Here is a 24,092-nt window from a genome sequence, read left to right as displayed (position 1 = left end):
TGGGGTTCCTAAGAGTGTCTACTGGTAGCAGTGCTGACTTACTCCAATTTACCACTAATCCCGTAAGGTTGCCAAACCTCTCTACCATATTTATTGCCTGCTTAAGGAAGTGCTCCGTGTCCCCCAAGAAGAGAAGGACATCGTCGGCATATAGGGCAATCCTCTCTTCTCCTGATTTTCTGTTTACACAGGACCTGATACTAATTGCCAATGGTTCCATCGCAAGGGTGAAGAGTAGGGGAGACAATGGGCACCCCTGTCTCGTCCCCCTTTCTAGATGGAACTTTTCTGAAAGTTCATTATTAACCCTAATTTTTGCACTTGGACCATTATACAATATTTTTATTCATCTTATGAAGACGGGCCCTAGTCCGAATTCTTCCAAAACCCACCAGAGATAGCCCCACTCCAGGCTTTTAAAAGCCTTGATTAAATCTAAGGTCATAACAGCTCTTGACCCCATGTTCTCTGTCGGGGTTTGCAAGTTCAGATATACCCTTCTTATATTCATGCTGGTAGACCTATTGGGAATAAACCCTGTTTGATCTGGATGTATGAGTTTATGAATGATTTTATTCAGCCTAGCTGCCAGCACCCTTGCTAGTATTTTAGCATCGGCACACAGCAAAGATATTGGCCTATATGCTGAAGTTTCTAACGGGTCTCTCCCATCCTTGTGTAACATGATTATAGTGGCTTCCGTCATTGAGTTAGGCAGTCTCCCTTCCTCCATCGCCCAGTTTAACAACTTAAGTAATTCTGGTAGCAGTATTTTCCCATAGCGCTTATAGATCTCAATCGGGAGGCCATCTGGCCCTGGGGACTTTTGGTTTGCCATCCCGGTCGTGGCTTGTAATTCCGCTAAGCTTATTGGAGCCCCCAATCCCTCTCTATCCTCTTCTGTAAGGGTTGGTATTACCATGTTCTTAAAAAACATATCCATATCCTCGTCCCCGACCATTACCTGCGACCTGTACAGCATTTCATAATAATTCCTAAATGTATCCGTAATCTCTGATGTGTGAGAAGAGATCTCACCTTTTACAGTCCTAATCGCAGGTATGGTCGAGGGGGAGGAGTTGGTTCTCCCCAGGAAGGCCAGCATTCGCCCCACACTTTCTCCCTCTCCAAGAGCCAATTGCTTCTGAAAAAGTCGCTTATTTTCCACTTTCCTTAATACTGCTATTCTATAGTTCTCTTGTTTATTTAACCATAAGTTTTGTTACTCTGGTGGTGGGTCTTCTATGTATTGTTTCTCTGCCTTCTCCAGTTCTTTCCTGATACTTTCCTCCCACTCCCTGGATCTCTTCTTAATTTCTGCCACCCTCTGAATCAATATACCCCTAAGAAATGCCTTCAAAGTGTCCCACTGTACCCCCACTGCTGCTGTACCTTCATTAAATACCACAAATTCTTCTAACTTTTGTATTACCTCCTCCAGTTCTCCCATTAGCTCCAGCCAAAATGGGCTCAGCTTCCAAGACCTTTGGGGCTCCTTCCCCCCTATATTCACTGATACCACCAACAAAGAGTGGTCTGAGACCCTTCTCGGCAGGTAGTCCATATCTTTTACCAGTAGTAATAATTCCACATTCCCCAGGATCATATCGATCCTGGAAAGTGTAGAATAGGAGGCTGAAAAACAAGAATATTGCGGTTTATCAGGATTCCGTACCCTCCATACATCAAACAACCCTGCCTCCACCAGGAATTGACATAACCAACCCTCCGCTATGCTATGTGATTGAACTCCCGGTGGAAACCTGTCCAAACTTTTATTAAGAACCTCATTAAAATCTCCCATTACTATAACCGGCGTGTCTACTTTGTCCAACATAAATTCCATTAAACTGTACATAACTTCAAGTTTAAATGGCGGAGGAATATAGACATTTGCTAAGACATACATTCTATTCTCTATTGAGCAATACAGGAAAATATATCGACCCATTTCTTCTATGCTGATCTGCCGGCAGGAGAAAGCCACTCCTCTTTTCACCATTACACTCACCCCTCTGGAGTATGAAGAGTACACCGAGTGATATTGGCATTGAAACCTCCTATTTTGAAGACATGTCGTGGTGTCCTTTGTCAAGTGGGTCTCCTGCAGGCAGATCAGACCCACCCCCCTCATTTCCAACATCGAGAGTCCTCTTAGCCGGATTACCCAACCCCCGGACATTCCAGGAGCCTATATTAAGTACTTTTAGGCTGCATAGAGAGGTGAAGAGAAAAACAAAGAGAACAACAAAATAACAAAAAACATAACCTCAAAATCAATAAAGTGTAATATATTGTGGGCCTTAATTACCCTCTGTGCTTTAAATACCCCCAGAACTTTTTCTCCTACCCTTTACCATGAGTGTAATTTCCTTACTTATGACAACTCCAAACACTTTATTTACTCTCATTCTCAAACCTACTTTTCTTTTTTTTTTCTTCTTCCCCATACCTCACCTCGTCTAGTATGTAAACTATAATGTTACTCTGCCCTAAACCCATCAAACCCCTTACCCCCCTCCCCCGTCTACCATTCCTCCCCAACCTCCCCATCCCTTCCTCCCTAATACCCTCCCCACTTTTCCCACCCTCCACCCTTCCAGGTTCGCCCAAGGGGCTTTATTTGTGACCGCCTCATACAAATCATATATCATACCAACTCCTACCATATTGTACCACACCCATGCTAAAACCATACAGATATACAAAAATGTAATTGTGATAATTTCCCTTACATTCATTTCTACTCTTATATATGAGTTCCTGCTTCCCTACTCTATTCTTTACCAAGTCCATAATTCTTCCCAATGCCCCTTATGTTCAGTCCAAGTGTCCTCAGTCTGCTCTGTTCTCTCTTTGGGTCTCAACCCCTCTCTATTTTCTTCTAGCCACCGTGCTACTCCTAAGGATGAATCAAAGTATTGAGTTTCCCTCAGCGCCTCTATCCGCAACCACGCTAGGTAAAGTAGCGCATACTTAACATCAGATTTTTGCAGGTTGCATTTGATCTCCATAAACCCCCCCCCCCGCGCCTCTGCAGCTCCGGCGAAAAATCCGGGTAGAATGAAATTTTGATTCCCTTATAGAGGGTAGGTCCCATCTCTCTGGCTTTACGCAATAAGATTATTTTATCGTTATAGTTCAAAAACTTCAGCAATAGTGATCTAGGGTATCCTCCTGGGGGAGGTGTGCCCTTTCTATTGAGAACTGTGGGGAAAAAGTATCTCTTCCAAATAATTCTATAAACCACTTTTCCAAAAAAGCAATAGGGTTAAGCTCCTCACTCCTTTCTGGGAGCCCCACTACCCTCACGTTGTCCCTCCTGAGTCGGTTTTCCATTTCATCCATTTCTTTCAATGACTCTACCCAGTTGATCTTTTACGGTTTTAACTTCTTGCTGTAGCGGGTACATGTCGTCTTCCACTTGGCTTACCCTCCCTTCCAAGGCCGTTGTTCTTTCAACTGTTTTTTGTAGTTCTTGCCTCATCAGTGACAGCTCTTCTTTGACCTCTTTAGGTCCCCAAGCGATGACTTACATGAATTAACTGCTTGCAGCACGTCCCTCAAGGTGAGTTCTATTTCCATAGGGGGAGCATTAACTGACGTTAATATGTGTTCTTTTTTGGCCGACCCTGTGCTCCTATTGTTATTTGCGGTCTTAGGCCCTGATATCACTGCGGCTGTTGTTACTTGCTCATAGCTCTTCCTATCCGCTGATGCTTTTACGTGTACCTGTTGTCCATTTTTTGTAGGGGTCTGTTCAGGGGTATGAGCATATTTCTCAAGTGTTGCCGCAGCAGCTGCCGACTGGCTTCCCTTGTCCTTAGCGGACCGCAATATTTGTTACCCCACATTCTCTTGATTACTCGGTTCATCCCCTCTTTTCCTTGACATGACTGTGTTTTAGTGGGGCTAAGTTATGACCAGGAGGAGAGATAAGGAGCAAAGAGAAAAACACTGGAGTTAATAGTGGGGGTAGCGTTGAACTGTGCTATATTTTGAGAGTTTTATAACATATGTCCAAATGTTCCTGGCTCCCTTGTACTGGACTGCAGGGTTACTCTCTTAGCTTCTCCTAGCAATATAATCTTAAGGGCAGTGCACTCTCCCAATGTCCCACAGTGATTCCGCAGTGTCTCCTACAGCATTTTGCAGCTCACCTGCTGTTCCTGATATTTCCAGCTTGCTGTTTCCGGATCACTCAGCTGGGCTCCCACACCATCACACTCCAAGCTGGGTACCTCAGCTCCTCCCGTCACCACGACAAGCCTCACCGGTGTACCCCACCGTTTCGAACTCTCTTCAATCCACTAAGGGAGTTCCGCCGCCGTCCCCCAGCGGCGTCCGTCCGAGCTCTCACGGAATCTCCAAGGAAGATCGCGGGCTTCACCTCCACACAGACCGGCTGTTTCGGGCCCCTATTGCGCAGCCGCAGTTTCGGCCACAGCTCCAGCTGAGAAACGGAGAAGTGGAATGAAGGGGCCAGAACAGAGGCACACAGGCTGGCGGCCGCCGCTGCTCCTATCCCCTCAGACACTGGATGCAGGGCACGACAATCAGCAAAAGGTAGGGAGAGGAGCTCACATCTCTCCTCTCACTCTCGGCATTCCCTCACCGCCATCACCGCCATCCGGTCACGCCCCCCCCCCAGCCGGGTCATACCGCACTACAAGGTAAATATCTCCTAAACGGCGCATATTTAGGAGATATTTCCACTACCTATAGGGATGCCGTATTCTAGGCTTGCCTATAGGAAAAAGTGACAATCGGGGGTTTACAACCACTTTATCTCTCCTAAAAGCCAGCACCGTTTTTGCAGAAAAAAATGCCTGATGATTGTAAAAGTGTCACAAGCTTTTACAAGCTTTTGCAGGCGTCAAACTCTTCGAGGTTAATTTAATTGGCCAGAATAAATAATTTAATCTGGCCATTAAAATGAATTAATGCTCAAGCCCTAGTGTTTTGGAGCATTTAGCAACGTTAAGCATTTTTTCTGCCCAAACTCTGCTGCTCCTGGATGCACTGGCAGTGGGCTTTTTCCTGCCTCTAAAAGCCTCTGCCACTAAATGCTGCTAAAAGCCTATGTGTGCATGGACACATAGGCTAACATGCAGGGGAGTTTAGAGGCAGGGGTAAAAAAACGCCAGACGCCCCTAGAAGCAGCTGCAGCTGAAAAAATGTCAAACGTATATGACCCTTATGGTTGCTATCTTGTCTGTCAGACTTGTTTTTGGTTTGGCAGCCCTCTCCTGTAGGGAGCTGTACCTCATACTTCATACAGACAAGGTTGCCTTAAGCCCAAAGCCATCCTTTCTTCCCAAGGTGGTATCAGTCTTCCACCTCAGCGAGTTCATAGTCCTTCCATCCTTATGCTCTGCTCCACAGCATCCAAAAGAAATCTCTGTTCATTGTCTTGGCGAAGTCTGAGCCATTAGAGTATACTTCAATGCTAATGCTTTGATCACACAGACTGACTCCCTTTCTGTCCTGTCTTGAGGACCTCACAAGGGATGCCCTGATTCCTAGTTCACCATCGCGAACTAGGATCTAAAGGCAACAGGCCTCTGTAGCAAAGTTGTATAAGGCCACCACTTGGTCCACTGTTGATACGTTTTCAGAGTTCTTCCAGGTGGATGTCCAATCTTCTCTGGATGCATATTTTGACTACAGGGTTTTTGTAGCAGCACTCTGAAGTTGGGCTAGTTGGCAAAGTTCTGTTTGCCAAGTTGTTGTCCACCCTTCTTATTCAATGCTTGGAGGTGTCCTAGGGTCTGTGAATACTTTGCCTGTGTCCTGTACTGTATAATTAAGATAAGAATTTTGGCTTATCTGTAAATTTCATATCTTGGAGTATGGTACAGGACACAAGGCACCCCTCCCGCCCTCCATTTTTTGGTTAGTCTACATAGTGAAGGCAACCAGAGGGTGTGTTCTCAAAAGCTTGCCATTGTCCAATAACCTGATATTACTAGCCCGGGGGTCGGCTACCTGTTGATTGCGATCCACCAGTTAATTGCAGCCAGGCGACTGGTTGGTCGTGCCCACGGCATCAAGCACAGTGCAACCCTATATTAGTAGTGTGACTACTTTTTCAGGTTGCAGCTGATCCGGCGGCCTCGAAGGAGCAATCAGATGCAGATGCCTCCTCTGTAGTTCCGGCTGCAGGATGAGGTGTAGTGATATCAACTGCACTCCGCCTCATCCCTGCTAATATTATATGGAGCATTGCCAGCATCGGCTAAAACAGAAGGAGAAAAGCTCTGTGCTGTAATTGAAATTGCATTCTCCTGGATTAACTTCCTCAGGTCAGACTAAACTGAGCATAATAGCATTTAAAACTCTGAAATCTGTGTTAATATTTTAAGGGGGCCCATGGCAGTAAGGGCTCATTTGTGGTGCGGGGGGTTCTGCAGTAGAACCCATTAGTTGAGCCCTGTTTTTACCATCCCCCAACCTCACCCCTTTCAGCTGCAGTGGCCAGGGGCATGGGCAGCGGGAGCAGCATTTACTAGATTGGCTGTTTTTTTTTCTCCTGCAGCAGCTGAAAGCCGACTTCTTCATAGTCACATAGTTAGCCTGGTTAAAAAAAAAAAGACACATTCATCTAGTTAAACCAATAAAACGATTATAGTGTTCCTTCATTATTATACTTTTTAAAAAGCTTTTCTTATTATTTATAGCTTTTTGAACTTTGACCGTAAGCTACATAGGTTTTACTTTCTAGCCTTTTAATTTTATTGCCCGTGGGAATATACTTTGTTCACGTACAGTCTTTTTGAAGAATTCAAATTTTTGTTCTGAGTTCATCTATGGCAATATTCTCTCCCAGTCTAAGCCCCCGTTCACATCGGGCCGTTTTGACATGTCAAATCGCATGCTAAGTCAGAGCCTGTTGCCGTCAATGGCACTGTCCAAATCATTGCGATGCCTTCCTGATTCCCAAAAGTAGTTTCTGCACTTCGTGGGCGATTTCAATAGATTGCAACTTGCACTCAAATGCAGGTATGAAATCGTGCGGGTTCAGCTGAACCCGCACGATTTCAAACCCCCCTTCAGTGTGAACAAGGGCTAAGTCTTGGAGAGGAGCCCACATCCTTGGAAAATTTGACTCTATTAAAGTTACAGTAAGTGTTTTTATATTCCAGTATGTGGTTGTTGCTTACAGCTAACATTAAATGAAATCATGTTACGGTCACTGCTAGCCAGATGTTTTTACATGAACGTTAGTAATAAGCTCTGCATGGTTTGAGATTACCAGGTCCAGCAGAGCATAATACCTAGTTGAGGCCTCAATGAACTGGACCAAAAAAATTGTCTTGTAATAGGTTTATACATTTTTGCTCTTTTAACTGTTCCAGCAGTGCCATTACTCCAGTCAATTTCTGGGTAGTTAAAAAAAAAACAAAAAAACATTATATCTCAGCCCTTGCAGCCCTTTCTATCTGTGCAAGGAGCTGAGACTCCAACTCCTCATTAACATGGGTGGCCTATAACAAACTCCAATGATTACTTTTGTAGTAAGCACACCCATGTGCAGATCCACCCATAATGCTTCGGCCTCATCACACTCTCCATCAACTAGGTCCTCATTTACACTCGCTTTGAGATCACTTCTCACATAGAGACAGGCACCACCACCCCTCTGTTTTACTCTCTTCCCCCGAAAGAGCGCATAACCAGGAATATTAATAGCCCAGGCATGTGAAGAATGAAGCCAAGGTTCAGTAATACCAATTAAATCATATTTCTCTTCATGCACCAAAGTTTCCAACTCGCCTATTTTGCTTGGCAGATTTCTGGCATTGGTGAACAAACACTTATATATTGTCACATTTTGCCCACTTATGTTGCATGTTTTTTATTTTAGTACAAATATTACCATTTCCAATAGTTGTTTGTAACACCTGCCCCCCCCCCCCCCATCTTTCCCCATTTCACCCACTTATAGGGACTGACCTCTGTTTGACCCGTCTGCTCAAATTGAATCTTTAACCCCTTGCCGCCGAGCGTACGCAGATGTGCATACTTGGCTTTCGGGGGTTATACCGGGATGATGCCCGCAGCTGCCCGCCGCTCTTGTCGGTGGAACGGGAGGCCTGTTCAACAATCCGCCGCCTCCGGCGGCTATTGTCAGTCTGGAACGAAGCCGTGACCGGCTTTGTTCCAGCCTCCTAATTGTAAACACGGAAGCGACGTCATAACGTCACTTCCCGTTTACTCAGCTGCCAATGGCGCCGGTTTTAAAAAAAATATACAGTATTCAGAATTGCTGAAAATGGCGATGTGAATACTTTGAAGTGCAAAGGAGGGATCGGGGGTCTTTTAGACCCTCGATCCCTCCATAAAAGTACCTGTCACCACCTATTACTGTCACAAGGGATGTTTTTTAAAAAAAAAAAAAACTATTTATTAATATTAAAATAAATAAGAAAAATTATTATTTTTTTTTTTAAAGCGCCCCTATCGCCGCAAGCTCGCACAGCAAAGAAAACGCATACGGAAGTCGCGCCCGCATATGTAAACAGTATTCAAATCACACATGTGAGATATCGCCATGATCGTCAGAGTGAGAGCAATAATTCTAGCACTAGACCTCCTCTGTAACTCTAACCCCATAAAAAATTTTTAAAGCATCGCCTATGGAGATTTTTAGGTACCGTAGTTTGTCGCCATTCCACGAGTGCGTGCAGTTATAAAGCATGACATGTTTGGTATCTATTTACTTGGCGTAACATCATCTTTCACATTATACAAAAAAAATTGGGCTAACTTTACTGTTTCGTTTTTTTTAAATTCATGAGTGTCCCTTTTCCCAAAAAGTTGCGTTTTTAAAACACCGCTGCACAAATACTGTGTGACATAAAATATTGCAACAATCGCCATTTTATTCTCTAGATTCTTTGCTAAAAATATATATATAATGTTTGGGGGCTTTAAGTAATTTTCTAGCAAATAATACGGATTTTAACTTGTAAACACCAAATGTCAAAAATAGGCTTAGTCATGAAAGTGTTAATAATTCACCCTTCCCCCTCAAACCTAGCAGACCCCCTTTGATTTAGGTGCAAACCATCTTTAGAATATAGGCTGTACCCCAATGAAAAGTCAGCCCAGTGTTCTAAAAACCCAAATACCTCCTTCTTAGACCAGGTCTTTAGCCATGCATTCAGTTCTCTAATCTCCCCCTGCCTTTCCTGCGTTGTGCATGGCACAGGCAATATTTTAGAGAATATCACAATTGAGGTCCTTCCCTTCAACTTGCAGCCTAGTTCTTTAAGTTGGTTGTTAAGGAGCCTCCACCTTCCATATATTTGTGATTGGTTCCCACGTGGACCAAGACAGCTGGGTCATGCCTAGCCCCTCCCAGTAATTTATCAACCGGGTCCACCACATGCCGAACCCTGGCACCTAGATGACAGCAAACCATTTTGTTGAGGCAATCCTGGCCATAAATTATTCTTTTGGTCCTCCTGAATATAGAATCCCCTATTACCACCAACTGTCTGGGCCTACCTGCACTACCCTCACCACCCCTACTAGATGGGCAGCTCTCCCGGGTGTTAGGTGTAGCTGTGACATCTAGGACTCTCACTTCTGAGCTTGCCACCCCCACATCTTCACCCAACTTGGCAAATCTGTTAGAATGCTCAAACTCAGGGCTGGCCTTCCTTTTCTGTGAGCCCCTACTACTCCCTCTAACTGCATAAACTAATCTTCCTACCTTATAATCCTGACTTACTCCTCCACCCTCCCCAATAAAGGGGTTGTAAAGACAGAAGTTTTCTTTTATCTTGATGCATTTTGTGCATTAAATTCAAAGCCTTCTGTGTGCAACAGCCCCCTTATGCTTACCTGAGGTCCGTTTCTATCCAGCGATGTCCACGATTCCCTTGGCCGCCTGGAACTCTCCCTCCTGATTGGCTGAGACACAGCAGTGGCTCCATTGGCTCCAGCTGCTGTCAGTGTCAGTCATTCAGGAGAGAGAGGGGGCGGGGTTGAACCACAGCTCCGAGTCTGAATGGATACATGGAGCTGCAGCTCCGCTTGGGTGCCCCCATAGCAAGCTGCTTACTGTGGGAGCACGTGACAGGAAGGAGGGGCCAGGAGCAGAGAAGAGGAAGATCCAGGCTGCCCCGTGCAAATCCACTGCACAGAGGGCGGTAAGTATGACATGTTTGTAAAGTCTCTTTTTAAAAAAAATAACAATCACTTTAACCCTAATTGACACCTTTTAAGGTTTTCAGTTCTGCCCCGTGTTGCATTTTTATCCTCCAGAACTCTGTGAGCTTCCAAAAGGGCAACCTGCTCACATCTGTCACTGCAGTATTCATCCTGGAGCTGTTCCATTGTTGTATACATAAGAAAAGGGAAGTAGAGGGGTTTGTTGCGGTGCCAAAACGATTCAGTCAAAAAATATTAAAAAAATATAAATTTTATTACATTTTATCAACAAACAAATAATATGCAGTACATAAACAGATATGCAAATAAAAATAAAGGCGCACTTCTAGTTTACAATTGGCCAGAGTGGTATAGGCCTGTGTATTGTTATAGGTCAGGTCTTCCCTACATGTTTCGCCAAGTCATTGGCTTCCTCAGGGGAATAAGGCATGACCGATATTTAAGAGATAGCTCTATGAAAAGAAAAAAGAAAAGATAAGGGACATAGCATAAATTTGGTATTGCAAAGATATAAAAAAGAGAGACATGCTGCGTGACATGGGAATGAAAACGACTTGGCATTAAAATCCAACCCACCCACAGATAGAAAATCAACACCCCAATACCCCGAAGGATCCCAAAACCTACCCCAGTATGCCCGCTGGCAGAGTCAGCATGGGGTCCGCCCCAAGGGTGGCAACCCGACACCACCGTAGTGTGGCTGCAGGGGGCAAGAAGCGACCAATAAAACTAACATGACAAAAAGGATATTAGATGAAGACTTTTAGCTCAATCAGAGCCAATAAATGTCCCAATGAAGAGGGCCAACATAGCCTCAATACCTACCCAATATATATAAAACAAATTTAAAACAGGGGCGCTGAAAGGACCGAAAAAGATTCAATCAAGCAAGAAGAGACTATGTTTTTATGTGAGTATGCCTGGAATATGATGACTGAAATATAAAACAAAAAAAGACAAGTAGTAAGTAGATGAACCACTAATAAAAAATATTAATTACCATTAAATCAATTACAGTGAAAAAAGGGATTGTGTATATGGGTAGTGACTATAGCTTACCCATCATAGGTAATGCACGTATCTAAGCTTTAATAAACAGCTCAAATAGCCAGAAATCAAAACATTAGGGAGAGTGCCCGGACAAAAAGCCAAACAACCCAGGAAATGTCAAGCCAAGAAAGTCCTGCAGTCAAGAAGAGAAATAGAAGATTTAAAGAGCGGAATGGCATAATGAAAATTAGACGTGTGGGCAGTAAGCCCTTAGCCGTTATACTAACCTTCTAAAGACACGAGGACAAAAGCAGCGCCCCTGTAGAACCAGCAATAGACCATTGGCTCAGTCTGCTTTTATACCCCCCACCCGAGTGGACGAAAAGTGGTCATCGTGCCTGCGAGATATCCACATTCAAGGCCTACAATGCCCAGAATGCCTGGCGTGACGTCAATCGCGTCACACGACCCGAGCAACCAGCGCAACGGGATGTGGGCGAAAACACCAGAGCCCCATCCAATGGGATGTAATGCAGGGATGGAACAGGCACCAATAAGGGCAGATGGAGATGGTACGAGATGGGGATAGGGGCAATGGATGGCCGAAAGGCAGGCCCAGTGTCAATGAACAAGAGGCCCTTGTGTGTTCATACAGCCATGGGTAGTGATAAAGATATCCACCCCACAAGAGCGGGCCCCACACGCCACAGAGACAGCGGGAAAACAAGAAAAGGATGGAGAAATGCAGGGAAAGGGAAGGGGTGGATGGGGGGAATGGATCAGTGGGATAGAGATGCAATGCAGAGCTCCAGTGCAGGCATAAATCCATCCCACATATACCAAGGCACATCCCCCAATTCAAGCAGCATGTATGAAACATAAGAAAATGCATAGAAAATGCAATATGAAATAAAGTAAATGATGATACAATATCAAAGGGACAAAAATATATACAGTGGAAAACACATTACATAAAAAAACAACATAAATAATAATTAATTTAGTAATGAATACATATGCCAATACAGATTTTGATAGGATAGTAACAATGTAAATACAGGCAATGAACCTGAGAATTGTATAGGTGGCGCCAGGATGGTCAAGGAGTCCAAAGCAAAAAACAGTGAATAGCCAGATCATAAGTATGGAGGGAAGAGGGGAGGGGAGGGAATCGTCTAATGCGATCGAATAATAGCCAGGGACCCTCAAACAAAGACCAAATAATAGCGAGCGAAGACACATTAAATCAATGGAATTTTGAAATATAAATAATTCAAATATAAAATTACTGAAGGAATATGATTTGTACAAACGCTGCCATGACTAAAGAAAAGACTTGTAAAATAGAAGAATGGGACTTTAAATGAGACACTAGGTCTCCATCCCTATGCGTAAGTACATAAAACAGGAGGGTTGGGACTTTAGATGAGGTGAGCAAAGAAGGCCAGGGGGACAGTCAAACATTACATAAAACACTTTATTGATACATAGTAGTGCAATAGACACAATAGAAGTTCAAGTGTGGATTGTCATAACAAGTCATGTAGCAGTCACATCCTAACTGATACATGGCAGACGTGGTAAACAACCCCCAAATGGATGCAGGGAAAATAATCCTATTCTGGAAAAAATGTTCACTAAAGTAACATAGAATCATAAAGTAATAAAAAACTTGTAGGTATATGATTGTCTGGTGCATGTCGTAAGTCCGACGCGTTTCGTGTATTGAACACTCTTCAGGGGCGATATAGCACCAGGGTCTACAAAGGAAAAGAACAATGGGATAAAAACTATGAAAAAGAAAAAACAAAAGAAAGAAAATAAAATTAAAAAAAGGAAGAATAACAAAGGAGGAAACAAAACCCCTAGTCTCCAATGGGTACTCACATGCCACGCGGTAGTGAAACTAAGGGGGTCCACGACTGCCGGCAGCCAAATAGCCCGGGCCCGGGAGCTGAGGGAGGAGCTCAAAGAGAGGGGCCGGAGGAGATTCAGACACAACACAGGGGTCCCCAGAAAGTAGTAAAGACTTGAAACTGATATATTTGTTTAAACCAGGATACTTAATGGCATTTAAGGTATGTATCCACTTAGTTTCTAACTGCAACAGAGTTTGTGTCAATATCTCCACCACATACATGTGCCGGTACACGTTCAAGTGTGGCGAAAATGACAGTGCTGGAGTCAAAATCATGTTGGCAACCAATATGTCTGTTTAAAGCAGTAGGGGTTAAACGTTTAAACAAATGCATAATATGATCTCGAATTTGCTTGAAAAAAAGGCGTTTCGTCTTACCGACGTAAAAACATCCGCACTGGCAGAAAGCCAGGTAGACGCCTCCTAGAGTTTTACAAGTGACTCTGTGTTTAACTGTGTAAACATGACCGTTAGGTAGAGTGACATCTCTAGAGTTGGATATAAAGGAACAAATGTCACATCTCCCACATGGAAATGTACCTCGAGATGTAGAATTGTTGGAATTTCTGGGCATGTAGTAACTAGTTACTAGGCGATCCCTGAGGGATGGAGACCGTCAGTACGTAATCAAGGGATAAGGTTTAATATATTTCTTAATAGTGCTATCTGCAGTGAGTAACGGTCACTATTTAGTTAAAATACCTTTCATCTGACTATGTTGTTGAGAAAATGATGCGGACCGATTAAAATGTCATCTATATAACGATGCAAAGCTAGAACATGCTGTAGTATTTCCGATAGAGGATCATTGGCAAAATGTTCCCTCTCCCACCCCCCAATTGATCTACAAATCCACCACTGCTTTAAACAGACATATTGGTTGCCAACATGATTTTGACTCCAGCACTGTCCGTTTCGCCGCACTTGAACAGGTACTGGCATATGTACGGGGCGGAGGAATTGACACAACTCTGTTGCAGTTAGAAACTAAGTGGATGCATACCTTAGATTCCATTAAGTATCCTGGTTTAAACGAATATATCAGTTTCAAGTCTTTTCTTTAGTCATGGCAGCGTTTGTACAAATCATTATATTCCTTTGGTAATTTTATATTTGAATTATTTATATTTCAAAAATCCATTGATTTAATGTGTATTCGCTGGCTATTTGGTCTTTGTTTGAGGGCCCCTGGCTATTATTCAATCGCATTAGCTGATTCCCTCCCCTCCCCTCTTCTCCCCATACTTATGATCTGGCTATTCACTGTTTTTTGCTTTGGACTCATTGACCATCCTGGGGCCACCTATACAATTCTCAGGTCCATTGCCTGTATTTACATTGTTACTATCCTATCAAAATCTGTATTGGCATATGTATTTATTACCAAATCAATTGTTATTTATGTTTTTTTTTTTTTTTAATGTGTTTTCCAATGTATATATTTTTGTCCCTTTGATATTGTATCATCATTTACTTTATTTCATATTGTATGTTCTATGCATTTTCTTATGTTTCATACATGCTGCTTGAATTGGGGATGTGCCTTGGTATATGTGGGATGGATTTATGCCTGCATTGGAGCTCTGCATTGCATCTCTCAGTCCCACTGATCCATCCCCCCCACCCACCCCTTCCCTTTCCCTGCATTTCTCCATCCTCTGCTTGTTTTCCCGCTGTCTCTGCGGCGTGTGGGGCCCACTCTTGTGGGGTGGATATCTTTATCATTACCCGTGGCTGTATGGACACCCAAGGGCCTCTTGTTCATTGACACTGGGCCCGCCTTTCGGCCATCCATCGCCCCTTGTCCCCATCTCGAACCATCTGCCTATATCTCCATCTGCCCTTATTGGTGCCTGTTCCATCCCTGCATTACATCATTACATAGATGGCACTCTGGTGTCTCCGCCCACGTCCCGTTGCGCTGGTTGCTCGGGTCGTGTGACGCGATTGACGTCACGCCGGGCATTGTAGGTCTTGAATGTGGATAACGCGCAGGCGCGATGGCCGCTTCTTGTCCGCTCCTGGCTCGGTGACATCACACGCCGACCGGGTGGGAGGTATAAAAGCAGACTGAGCCAACGGTCTATCGCTGGTTCTACAGGGGTGCTGCTTTTGTCCTCGTGTCTTTAGAAGGTTAGTATAACGGCTAAGGGCTTACTGCCCACACGTCTAATTTTCATTATGCCATTCCGCTCTTTAAATCTTCTTTCTCTTCTTGACTGCAGGACTTCCTTGGCTTGACATTTCCTGGATTGTTTGGCTTTTTGTCCTGGCACTCTCTAATGTTTTGATTCCTGGCTATTTGAGCTGTTTATTAAAGCTTAGATACATGCATTACCTATGATGGGTAAGCTATAGTCACTACTCATATGCACAAACCCTTTTTTCACTGTAATTGATTAAATGGTTATTAATATTTTTTTATTAGTGGCTCATCTACTACTTGTCTTTTTTTTGTTTTATATTTCAGTCATCATATTCCAGGCATACTCACATAAAAACATAGGGGGTTATTTACTAAAGGAAAATCCACTTTGCACTTGAAAGTGCACTTGGAAGTAAAGTTGCTGTAGATACGAGGGGGACATGCAAGGAAAATAAAAAACAGCATTTTAGCTTGCACATGATTAGATGATAAAATCAGCAGAGCTTCCACTCATTTCAGATCTACCCCTTAGATTTATAGCGACTGCACTTCCAAGTGCACTTTCGGTGCACTTTAAAGTGCACTTGCAGTGTAAAGTGGATTTGCCTTTCATAAATAACCCCCATAGTCTCTTCTTGATTGAAACTTATTCGGTCCTTTCAGCGCCCCTGTTTTAAATTTGTTTTATATATATTGGATAGGTATTGAGGCCATGTTGGCCCTCCTCATTGGCATATTTATTGGCTCTGATTGAGCTAAATGTCTCCATCTAATATCCTTTTTGTCATTTTAGTTTTATTGGTCGCTTCTTGCCCCCTGCAGCCACACTACAGTGGTGTCGGGTTGCCACCCTCGAGGCGGACCCCGTGCCAAATCTGCCGGCGGGCATACTGGGGTAGGTTTTGGGATCCTTCGGGGTATTGGGGTGTTGATTTTCTACCTGTGGGTGGGTTGGATTTTAATCGTTTTCATTCCATGTCACGCAGCATGTCTCTCTTTTTTATATCTTTGCAATACCAAATTTATGCAATGTCCCTTATCTTTTCTTTTTTCTTTTCATAGAGCTATCTCTTAAATATCGGTCACGCCTTATTCCCCAGAGGAAATCAATGACCTGGCGAAACATGTAGGGAAGACCTGAACTATAACAATACACAAGCCTATATCACTCTGGCTAATTGTAAACTAGAAGTACTCCTTTATTTTTATTTGAATATCTGTTTATGCATATTTGTTTGTTGACACGATGTAATAAAATTTTAATATTTTTTGTCTGAATCGTTTTGGCACCGCAATAATCCCCATCCCCTCTACTTCCCTTTTCTAATTAATCATTAGGATGAGGTGCCTTATCTAACTTGGACATATCTGCCACTTTCTCCAATTATTCTATACATGGGTCACACTGTGCACTGCACAAAACCTTCAATATTTCTATCTTTCTCCCCCTTCTGCCGACATTCAGCTGCTGCAAGAGGAAAATGCTCAGTTCTAGTAAATCAGTTCTAGTAAATGGTGCCCCTTCTGTCCAGGTGTGACAAGGGAGGCTGCACAGGCCCCCTGAAGCATTGACGGGGTTGCCTTTGCACCAAAGCTGCCCCTCCTTTCCGGCTTTCTCTTCCTTCTGCTGCCCCTCCCCCTGCAGCACTGCTAGTTTCCCTTCTTTAAAACTCCCACCACCTATTTCAGATGTTTAGGATGAAGAGTGGGGGAAGGGGCCAGCGAATGTAATTTATCGGCCCCTTTCTTGTCTGAATGAACACAATGAGTGATCAGTCCTATCACTGTGTTCATTCATAACTGAAACTTAGTAAACTGTGTATGTGAATGAACAGGAAGCCACTCAGCACAGAGCCCTTCCCGTTCTTTCACTGTCCAATGCAGCTGAAGTAATCTCTGTCCTCAGTCCCTTTCTTTGTCTCAAAAGTGAGACATCAGGGGTCTAGTTAGACCCCTGATTTTTCACCAATGCCCTCTAAGAGGGTTGTTAAAAAAAAAAATACAGACACCAACCTCTGCACTACTGATACTCTCCAAATACCATCTACTGCCCTACTGACATGTGCACACACTGTCCACCTCCCTACTGACACTGTCGACTGCCCTACTGACACTCCACACACCGTCCACTGCCCTATTGACCCCCTCCACACACCGTCCACTGCCCTACTGACACTCTCCACACACCGTCCACTGCCCTACCGACACTCTCCACACACCGTCCACTGCCCTACTGACACTCTCCACACACCGTCCACTGCCCTACTGACGCTCTCCACACACTGTCCACTGCCCTGCTGACACTCTCCACACACCGTCCACTGCCCTACTGACACTCTCCACACACTGCCCACTGCCCTAATGACACTCTCCACACACTGTCCACTGCCCTGCTGACACTCTCCACACACTGTCCACTGCCCTGCTGACACTCTCCACACACTGTCCACTGCCCTGCTGACACTCTCCACACACTGTCCACTGCCCTACTGACACTCTCCACACACTGTCCACTGCCCTGCTGACACTCTCCACACACTGTCCACTGCCCTACTGACACTCTCCACACACTGTCCACTGCCCTAATGACACTCTCCACACACAGTCCACTGCCCTGTTGACACTCTCCACACACCGTCCACTGCCCTAATGACACTCTCCACACACCATCCACTGCCCTGCTGACACTATATATATATATATATATATATATATATATATATATATATATATATATATATATGTATATGTATATATATATATATATATATACACTTCAAAATACACTTCAATGAATTAAAAATAAAAATCAGGTCTGGTATGGATTTCGGGGGGGGGGGGCTACGCAATTATTTTTAATTTGGCGACGGATTCCCCTTAATTTCCATATCAGACCTGAAGGGCCTGGTATGGATTTTGGGGGGACCCCCACGCAATTTTTAAAACCTTTTTGGTTCAGGGTTCCTCTTAATATTCATACAAGACCCAAAGGGCCTGGTAATGGACTGGGAGGGGAACCCATGCCCTTTTTTTCAATGAGTTTTATCTATATTGCCGAGACCCAACAATTCATTACAGCCGCCATCAGTTTTAAATTACAATTTTTCCTTTAGAAATGTCATTTTGCTGTGGTACTGTTCTCAACACAGGAAAAATGAGCCACTTTACTGGCAGACTTGTTATTTAAAGGAATATTTAATTTTTATTGTTTCACTTTAAGCATTAAAAAAAACACAGCTCCAGAAAAAAAATGGTAGTTTAAAAAAAAAAAACGTGCATTGATGCATGTCCCCAAACACTTTTTATGACAACTTGCATATAAACATTTAAAATGAGCACTTTTGATTTTTCACGTTCGTGTCCCATAAACTTTAACGGTGTTCCTGCGGCTTTTGAATTTGCCCCGTACACCGCATATTGTTCGGTGTTCGCTGAACTTATGCTTGAGCCGAACCATTCTTTCATCCCTACTCTTTAAGTTTCACATTTTTTCTCTATAAAATAAAAAAGTGTCATATTTATGTTTTTGGTCATTCATTTTATTCTTTATTAAAACTGGTAGTAGAGTATAACTTGTGGGAAAACTCCCACTCGAGTCCTCCCTCTGTTTGATGAAAAATGCTTCTAACAGTTTTAACCAGTTGTGGAGACTGGGCATGCTAGATACTAGACATTGAAGTACAATAACAGACCTGACTGGCTAAATATATCAATAAATGCACCTTTTTTTTTTTACCAACAAAAAGATGTGAATTTATTTTTTTAACCACTTCAATACAGGGCACTTATACCCCCTTCCATTTTCAGCTTTCAGCGCTCACACTTTGAATGAGAATTACTCAAGTCATGCAACACTGTGCCCAACCAAAACTTTTATCATTTTTTTTTTTCACACAAATAGAGCTTTCTTTTGGTGGTATTTAATCGCCACTGGGTTCTTTATCTTTTGCTATATAAGTAAAAACCAAATATTTTGAAAAAACCCACTTTTTTTTTAGTTTCTATTGTAACATTTTGCAAATAAGTAATTTTTGTTCATAAATTTGGGCCAAAATTTATACCGCTACATATCTTTGGTAAAAAAATAACCCAAATTAGTGGATATTGTTTGGTCTGTGTGAAAGTTATAGCGTCTACAAGCTATGGTGCGAATCATTAAAAATTGATCACACCTGGTGTACTGACGACCTATCTCGTTTCTTGAGGACCCGAAATTTCAAGACAGTACAGCTACCCTCCAAATTACCCATTTTTGGAAAGTAGTCAGTCCAATTTACTTTAGTAAGAGGCATGGTGAGTTTTTTGAAGTTTTAATTTTTTCCCACAATTCTTGGGGAAATTAAAGAAAATTTTATTTTTTTTTTTTTTTTACACAAAATTGTCATAACAAGTTATTTCCCACACAAAGCATAAACATACTTCCAATTACACCCCAAAATACATTCTGTTATATTTTAAATAATATAATATTTTACATTTTAGAGTTAGGAGGATACGTATTAATGTGGTGTTTATTATTATTAATATTTTTATATATATATCTTTTATTACTTCTAGTTTTCTGACATTTTATTCTTATATACAGATTGGATTTAATATTATGGAAGAAGTTTATGTTTTATGTACCCGGATGTGGCGACACATTATGGGGCTCTAGCCAACTACATTACTTATGTGTATGTTGATAATTTCCTTGTTGATTGGGCTCTTATTCAGTTCAGTTGTTAGGCAGGGCAATCGACCGTATACACAAATAGTTGTTCTGGATTAACATTTATTTGTAATATAAGAATGGAAATGTTTTTTCCACACTTTACATTTATTTATTTTATGATTGGTATATTTGAATATGGTAGTTTTCAGATTATCCACTAGAGGGAGTATGTGAGTCATTTACTACCTTCTTGTATTTTAGATGATTAAGGCCCCTTTCACACATGCGGACAGTATGTCCGTATTTCATCCATCCGTTTTCGGATGAAATACGGACATACATGCATCCCTATGGGATAGCGGGTGTCAGCGGATGTACATCCGCTAACACCCGATGTTGTCCGGCTCCGCTCTCGTCCGATTCTGCGGACGGAAGAAAATCCTATTTTTCTATCCGTCTGCAGAGCGGATTGGATGAACACGGACAGACGGTCCGTGTTCCTCCGATCCCCCATAGGGGAGAGCGGAGATCTGACAGGGCGGTCCCTGCACAGTGTGCGGGTCCCGCCCTGTCATCTGCCTGCTCAGCTGGGGAAAACGGAGCGATCCCAGCTGAGCAGCGGATAAACACGGGGCGGATCAACACGGATCCCTCCCGTGTGAAAGGGGCCTGAGAATGATAATGTAAACCACATAGTACGTTTTATTAGAAGAGCGTTTTTTTTCTGGCAAATACATATAAATTTTATGTTGTGTTATTAATAAAGCTGATATGCAGTATGATAATCATGCTATAAGTAAGGACAAGATGATGATTCAATGATACCGTTGTTCCTATGGTAATGCTGACGCTGGCACCAATATATAACGGAGACTCGAGTGTCACATGACTATCCTTGAAAAAGTCACGTGTCGGGTGACGCAACGCATAGGAGGAGTCAGTGACGTCAGCTATTGAGGCTAAGTCAGCAGCTGGTTACGAGCGGTATGAGAATCCACCGCTATTCAAGCGGCTGATTGTTCTTCCAGGCTATCATTCATTCTGGCTTATGTGAGTGCACTCTGTGTAGTGCGGCTTAGTTTCCCTATTAATAGTTCATTGCGAAATGAGGTTTTTTTATTCTTTTTGTATTACATATACTGGGGACATCTGAGAAATATCTGGTGGAAATAACATATCATTCAGCAGTATGTGGATCCTTTATGAATAGATTAAACTTTTGGTGGAAACATTTCATCATACAGCGGAATTTGGATAAATTACATGTTTTGAATGTTTTGAGTATCAAAGGGATTGTCCGGAGTAATGATGGTATATTCAATTAAGATCTTTTATCTATCTGCACAGTGTGATTTTGTGCATATTTCACTGCATTTTTTCACTTTATTGGGACAATCTATCCTTGCACGTTTTTTTGATTGTTCATAATGTGATCTTTTGTTTTTGATAATTTCACAGTTATATGGTTTTAATTATATGAGCACACATTATTTATTTTATTGCCTCCCTTTTGGAAGGTTAATATCAGCGCAACATTTAATTATTTGTACAAAATACATTCTGCTACTCCTGAGTATGGCGATACCACATATGTAAGACTTTTTCACAGCCTGGCCACATACAGAGGCCCAACATGCAGGGAGCATGTTCTAGGAGCATAAACATCTGATTTCATTCCAACCTACCACACTTTTGAACGTTCTGGATCACCAGGACAGTAGGGGTGCGCATCTTCACTGGCCTCACGATTCGATTAGATTACGATTATCAGGTCCACGATTAACGATGCATCACGATTACTGCGCGCGGTTTTCATCCAAAAAATTTAAGTAGTCAGAAGAACTCCATTTTTTAAATTTTATCTGTTCTTAAAAAAAAGACAACACTCCTTGCATGTAGCAAAGTGTAAACAGTGCAGACAACTTAAAGAGGAGCTCCAGACTGCCCCCAAATGACTACAGGAGATGATCAGAGACTGCAGACATGCTACAGGAGATGATCAGAGACTGCGGACATGCTACAGGAGATGATCAGAGACTGCGGACATGCTACAGGAGATGATCAGAGACTGCGGACATGCTACAGGAGATGGTCAGAGACTGCGGACATGCTACAGGAGATGATCAGAGACTGCGGACATGCTACAGGAGATGATCAGAGACTGCGGACATGCTACAGGAGATGATCAGAGACTGCGGACATGCTACAGGAGATGATCAGAGACTGCGGACATGCTACAGGAGATGGTCAGAGACTGCGGACATGCTACAGGAGATGATCAGAGACTGCGGACATGCTACAGGAGATGATCAGAGACTGCGGACATGCTACAGGAGATGGTCACAGACTGGGGACATGGCACAGGAGATGGTCACAGACTGGGGACATGGCACAGGAGATGGTCACAGACTGGGGACATGGCACAGGAGTTGGTCACAGACTGGGGACATGGCACAGGAGATGGTCACAGACTGGGGACATGGCACAGGAGATGGTCACAGACTGGGGACATGGCACAGGAGATGATATGGACTTGTGTCACAGCGCCCCCCCTCCCCCTCTGTACTTACATGCTGCTCCGCCGGTGCTGGTGGCAACCTGTAATGAGCAGGGCGATCTGCCTGCTCACCATCTCCCCCCGATCTCCACTCCAGCCGCCGGTGTTCCGCCGGTTGTCACATCTTTCCTGAGCAGGGAATTCTCCCGGGAGAGCGCTCCGTACGTAAAGCTTTTACTAGTGTGTGTATTTTCCGCTCATGTGACTCTCGGCCGCGCCTCCCTCCTCTCACGTCTCTCCTGATGTCAGCCCCGCCCGCCTCTCTTCTGACCTGATAGCTCCAGTCAGTGGGCGGGGCTGAAATCAGGGGACTCAGAGGAGGGAGGCGCGGCCGAGAGTCACATGAGCGGAAAATACACACACTCCCGCTCTCCCGGGAGGGGGCGGGGCCAGACATCGATTTTTCGGGTCGCATGCATCGATGCCGCATCGGGGACACCCGAATCGCGATGCATCGATGCTGCGATTAATTTCAGCAGCCCTACAGGACAGTGGAATTACCCACAGAATTACCCAATTTTGGAAAGCAAAAACCCCCACGTATAATCTGAGGCATTATGAGTCTTTTGAACATGTCATTTTTTCCCACAAGTTTTTGAAAAATGTGGAAAGAAAATAAAAATATTTTTTCTTACACAAAGTTTATAAGATTTTTCTGAAACATAGCATGTACATAGCAAAAATTACACCCCAAAATACATTCTGCTACTCGTCCTGAATATGGCGATACCACATCTGTTAGACTTTTCCACAGTCTAACCACATAGAGAAGCCCAACATGCAGGGAGCACCATCAGCATAAATTACACATTTAGTTTCCTGACAACCTATCACACTTTTGAAGGTCCTGGAGCACCAGGACAATGGAACCACCCACAAAATTAACCCATTTTGAAAAGCAAAAACCCCAACTTGTATTCTGTGAGGCATGGGCTGGTGACAGGTGCTCTGTAGTCCGATGGGCTGGGGACAGGTACTCGGGTACTCTGATGGGCTGGTGACAGGTACTTGGGTACTCTGGTGGGCTGGTGGTGACAGGTACTCTGGTGGGCTGGTGACAGGTACTCTGGTGGGCTGGTGACAGGTACCTCTGATGCTGGAGACCCCCTTTTAGGATACATGAATAAATTAATAATGTCTAAATAATAAGGTAAATGGTTTCTCATCCCTGTAAAGTGATATATCTGGAAGGAAGGTTGTTCTTTTGAAAAAAAAAAACAGACTTATTGGCTGGATCATCAGACGAAAGTAGAAGAAAGACTAAATAAGAAAACTATTGCAGCCATCACATCTAAGAATTAGTCAACTGCAATGTAATAATGTTTGCTTTTGGGATTAATACTGCTTTAATTTTAATTTCCAAAGTGATTTTCAGTATTTTTCATTAAAGCTGTACTTTGAGCTGACATTTCTTGTTATATGGTAACAACACTTTGTCCCTGTCTCCCAGTTGCACTTCTATGTTGTGAAACTGTCACCCAAGCTTTCAATGGAGATTACAAGTGGCTGTTTCATTGCACATTATACAGACACAATCCACTCTTGTCGATCTGAAATGCCATGCAGTCGCATGCAAAAAAAAAAAAAAAAAATCTACAGCAGACGTGGCCTATTCTTCAAACTGATAACCACCATGCTGACTGCA

At 43.2% G+C, this 24,092-nt stretch overlaps 1 protein-coding gene across 3 annotated transcripts in view; it reads left to right on the top strand.

Annotated features, from left to right (window-relative positions):
- BRCA1 (BRCA1 DNA repair associated) overlaps positions 1-24,092 on the top strand; it is a 589,423-nt gene that overhangs the window by 290,251 nt on the left and 275,080 nt on the right. The window contains exon 16 of one of the 3 annotated variants that reach the window (XM_073608373.1): positions 16,299-16,589. The exons of the other annotated variants lie outside the window; for them this stretch is intronic. Within the exon in view, the coding sequence (XP_073464474.1) occupies positions 16,299-16,366 (68 nt within the window). The 3' untranslated portion in view covers positions 16,367-16,589. Of the gene's footprint in view, positions 1-16,298; positions 16,590-24,092 lie in introns of those variants that run through there. 3 annotated transcript variants of the gene reach the window in all.

This window comes from Aquarana catesbeiana, linkage group LG12 (genome assembly GCF_042186555.1).
Source record: "Aquarana catesbeiana isolate 2022-GZ linkage group LG12, ASM4218655v1, whole genome shotgun sequence".
In the NCBI taxonomy this organism is placed as follows: Eukaryota; Metazoa; Chordata; class Amphibia; order Anura; family Ranidae; genus Aquarana; species Aquarana catesbeiana.
This window is presented reverse-complemented; position numbering and strand designations above follow the sequence as displayed.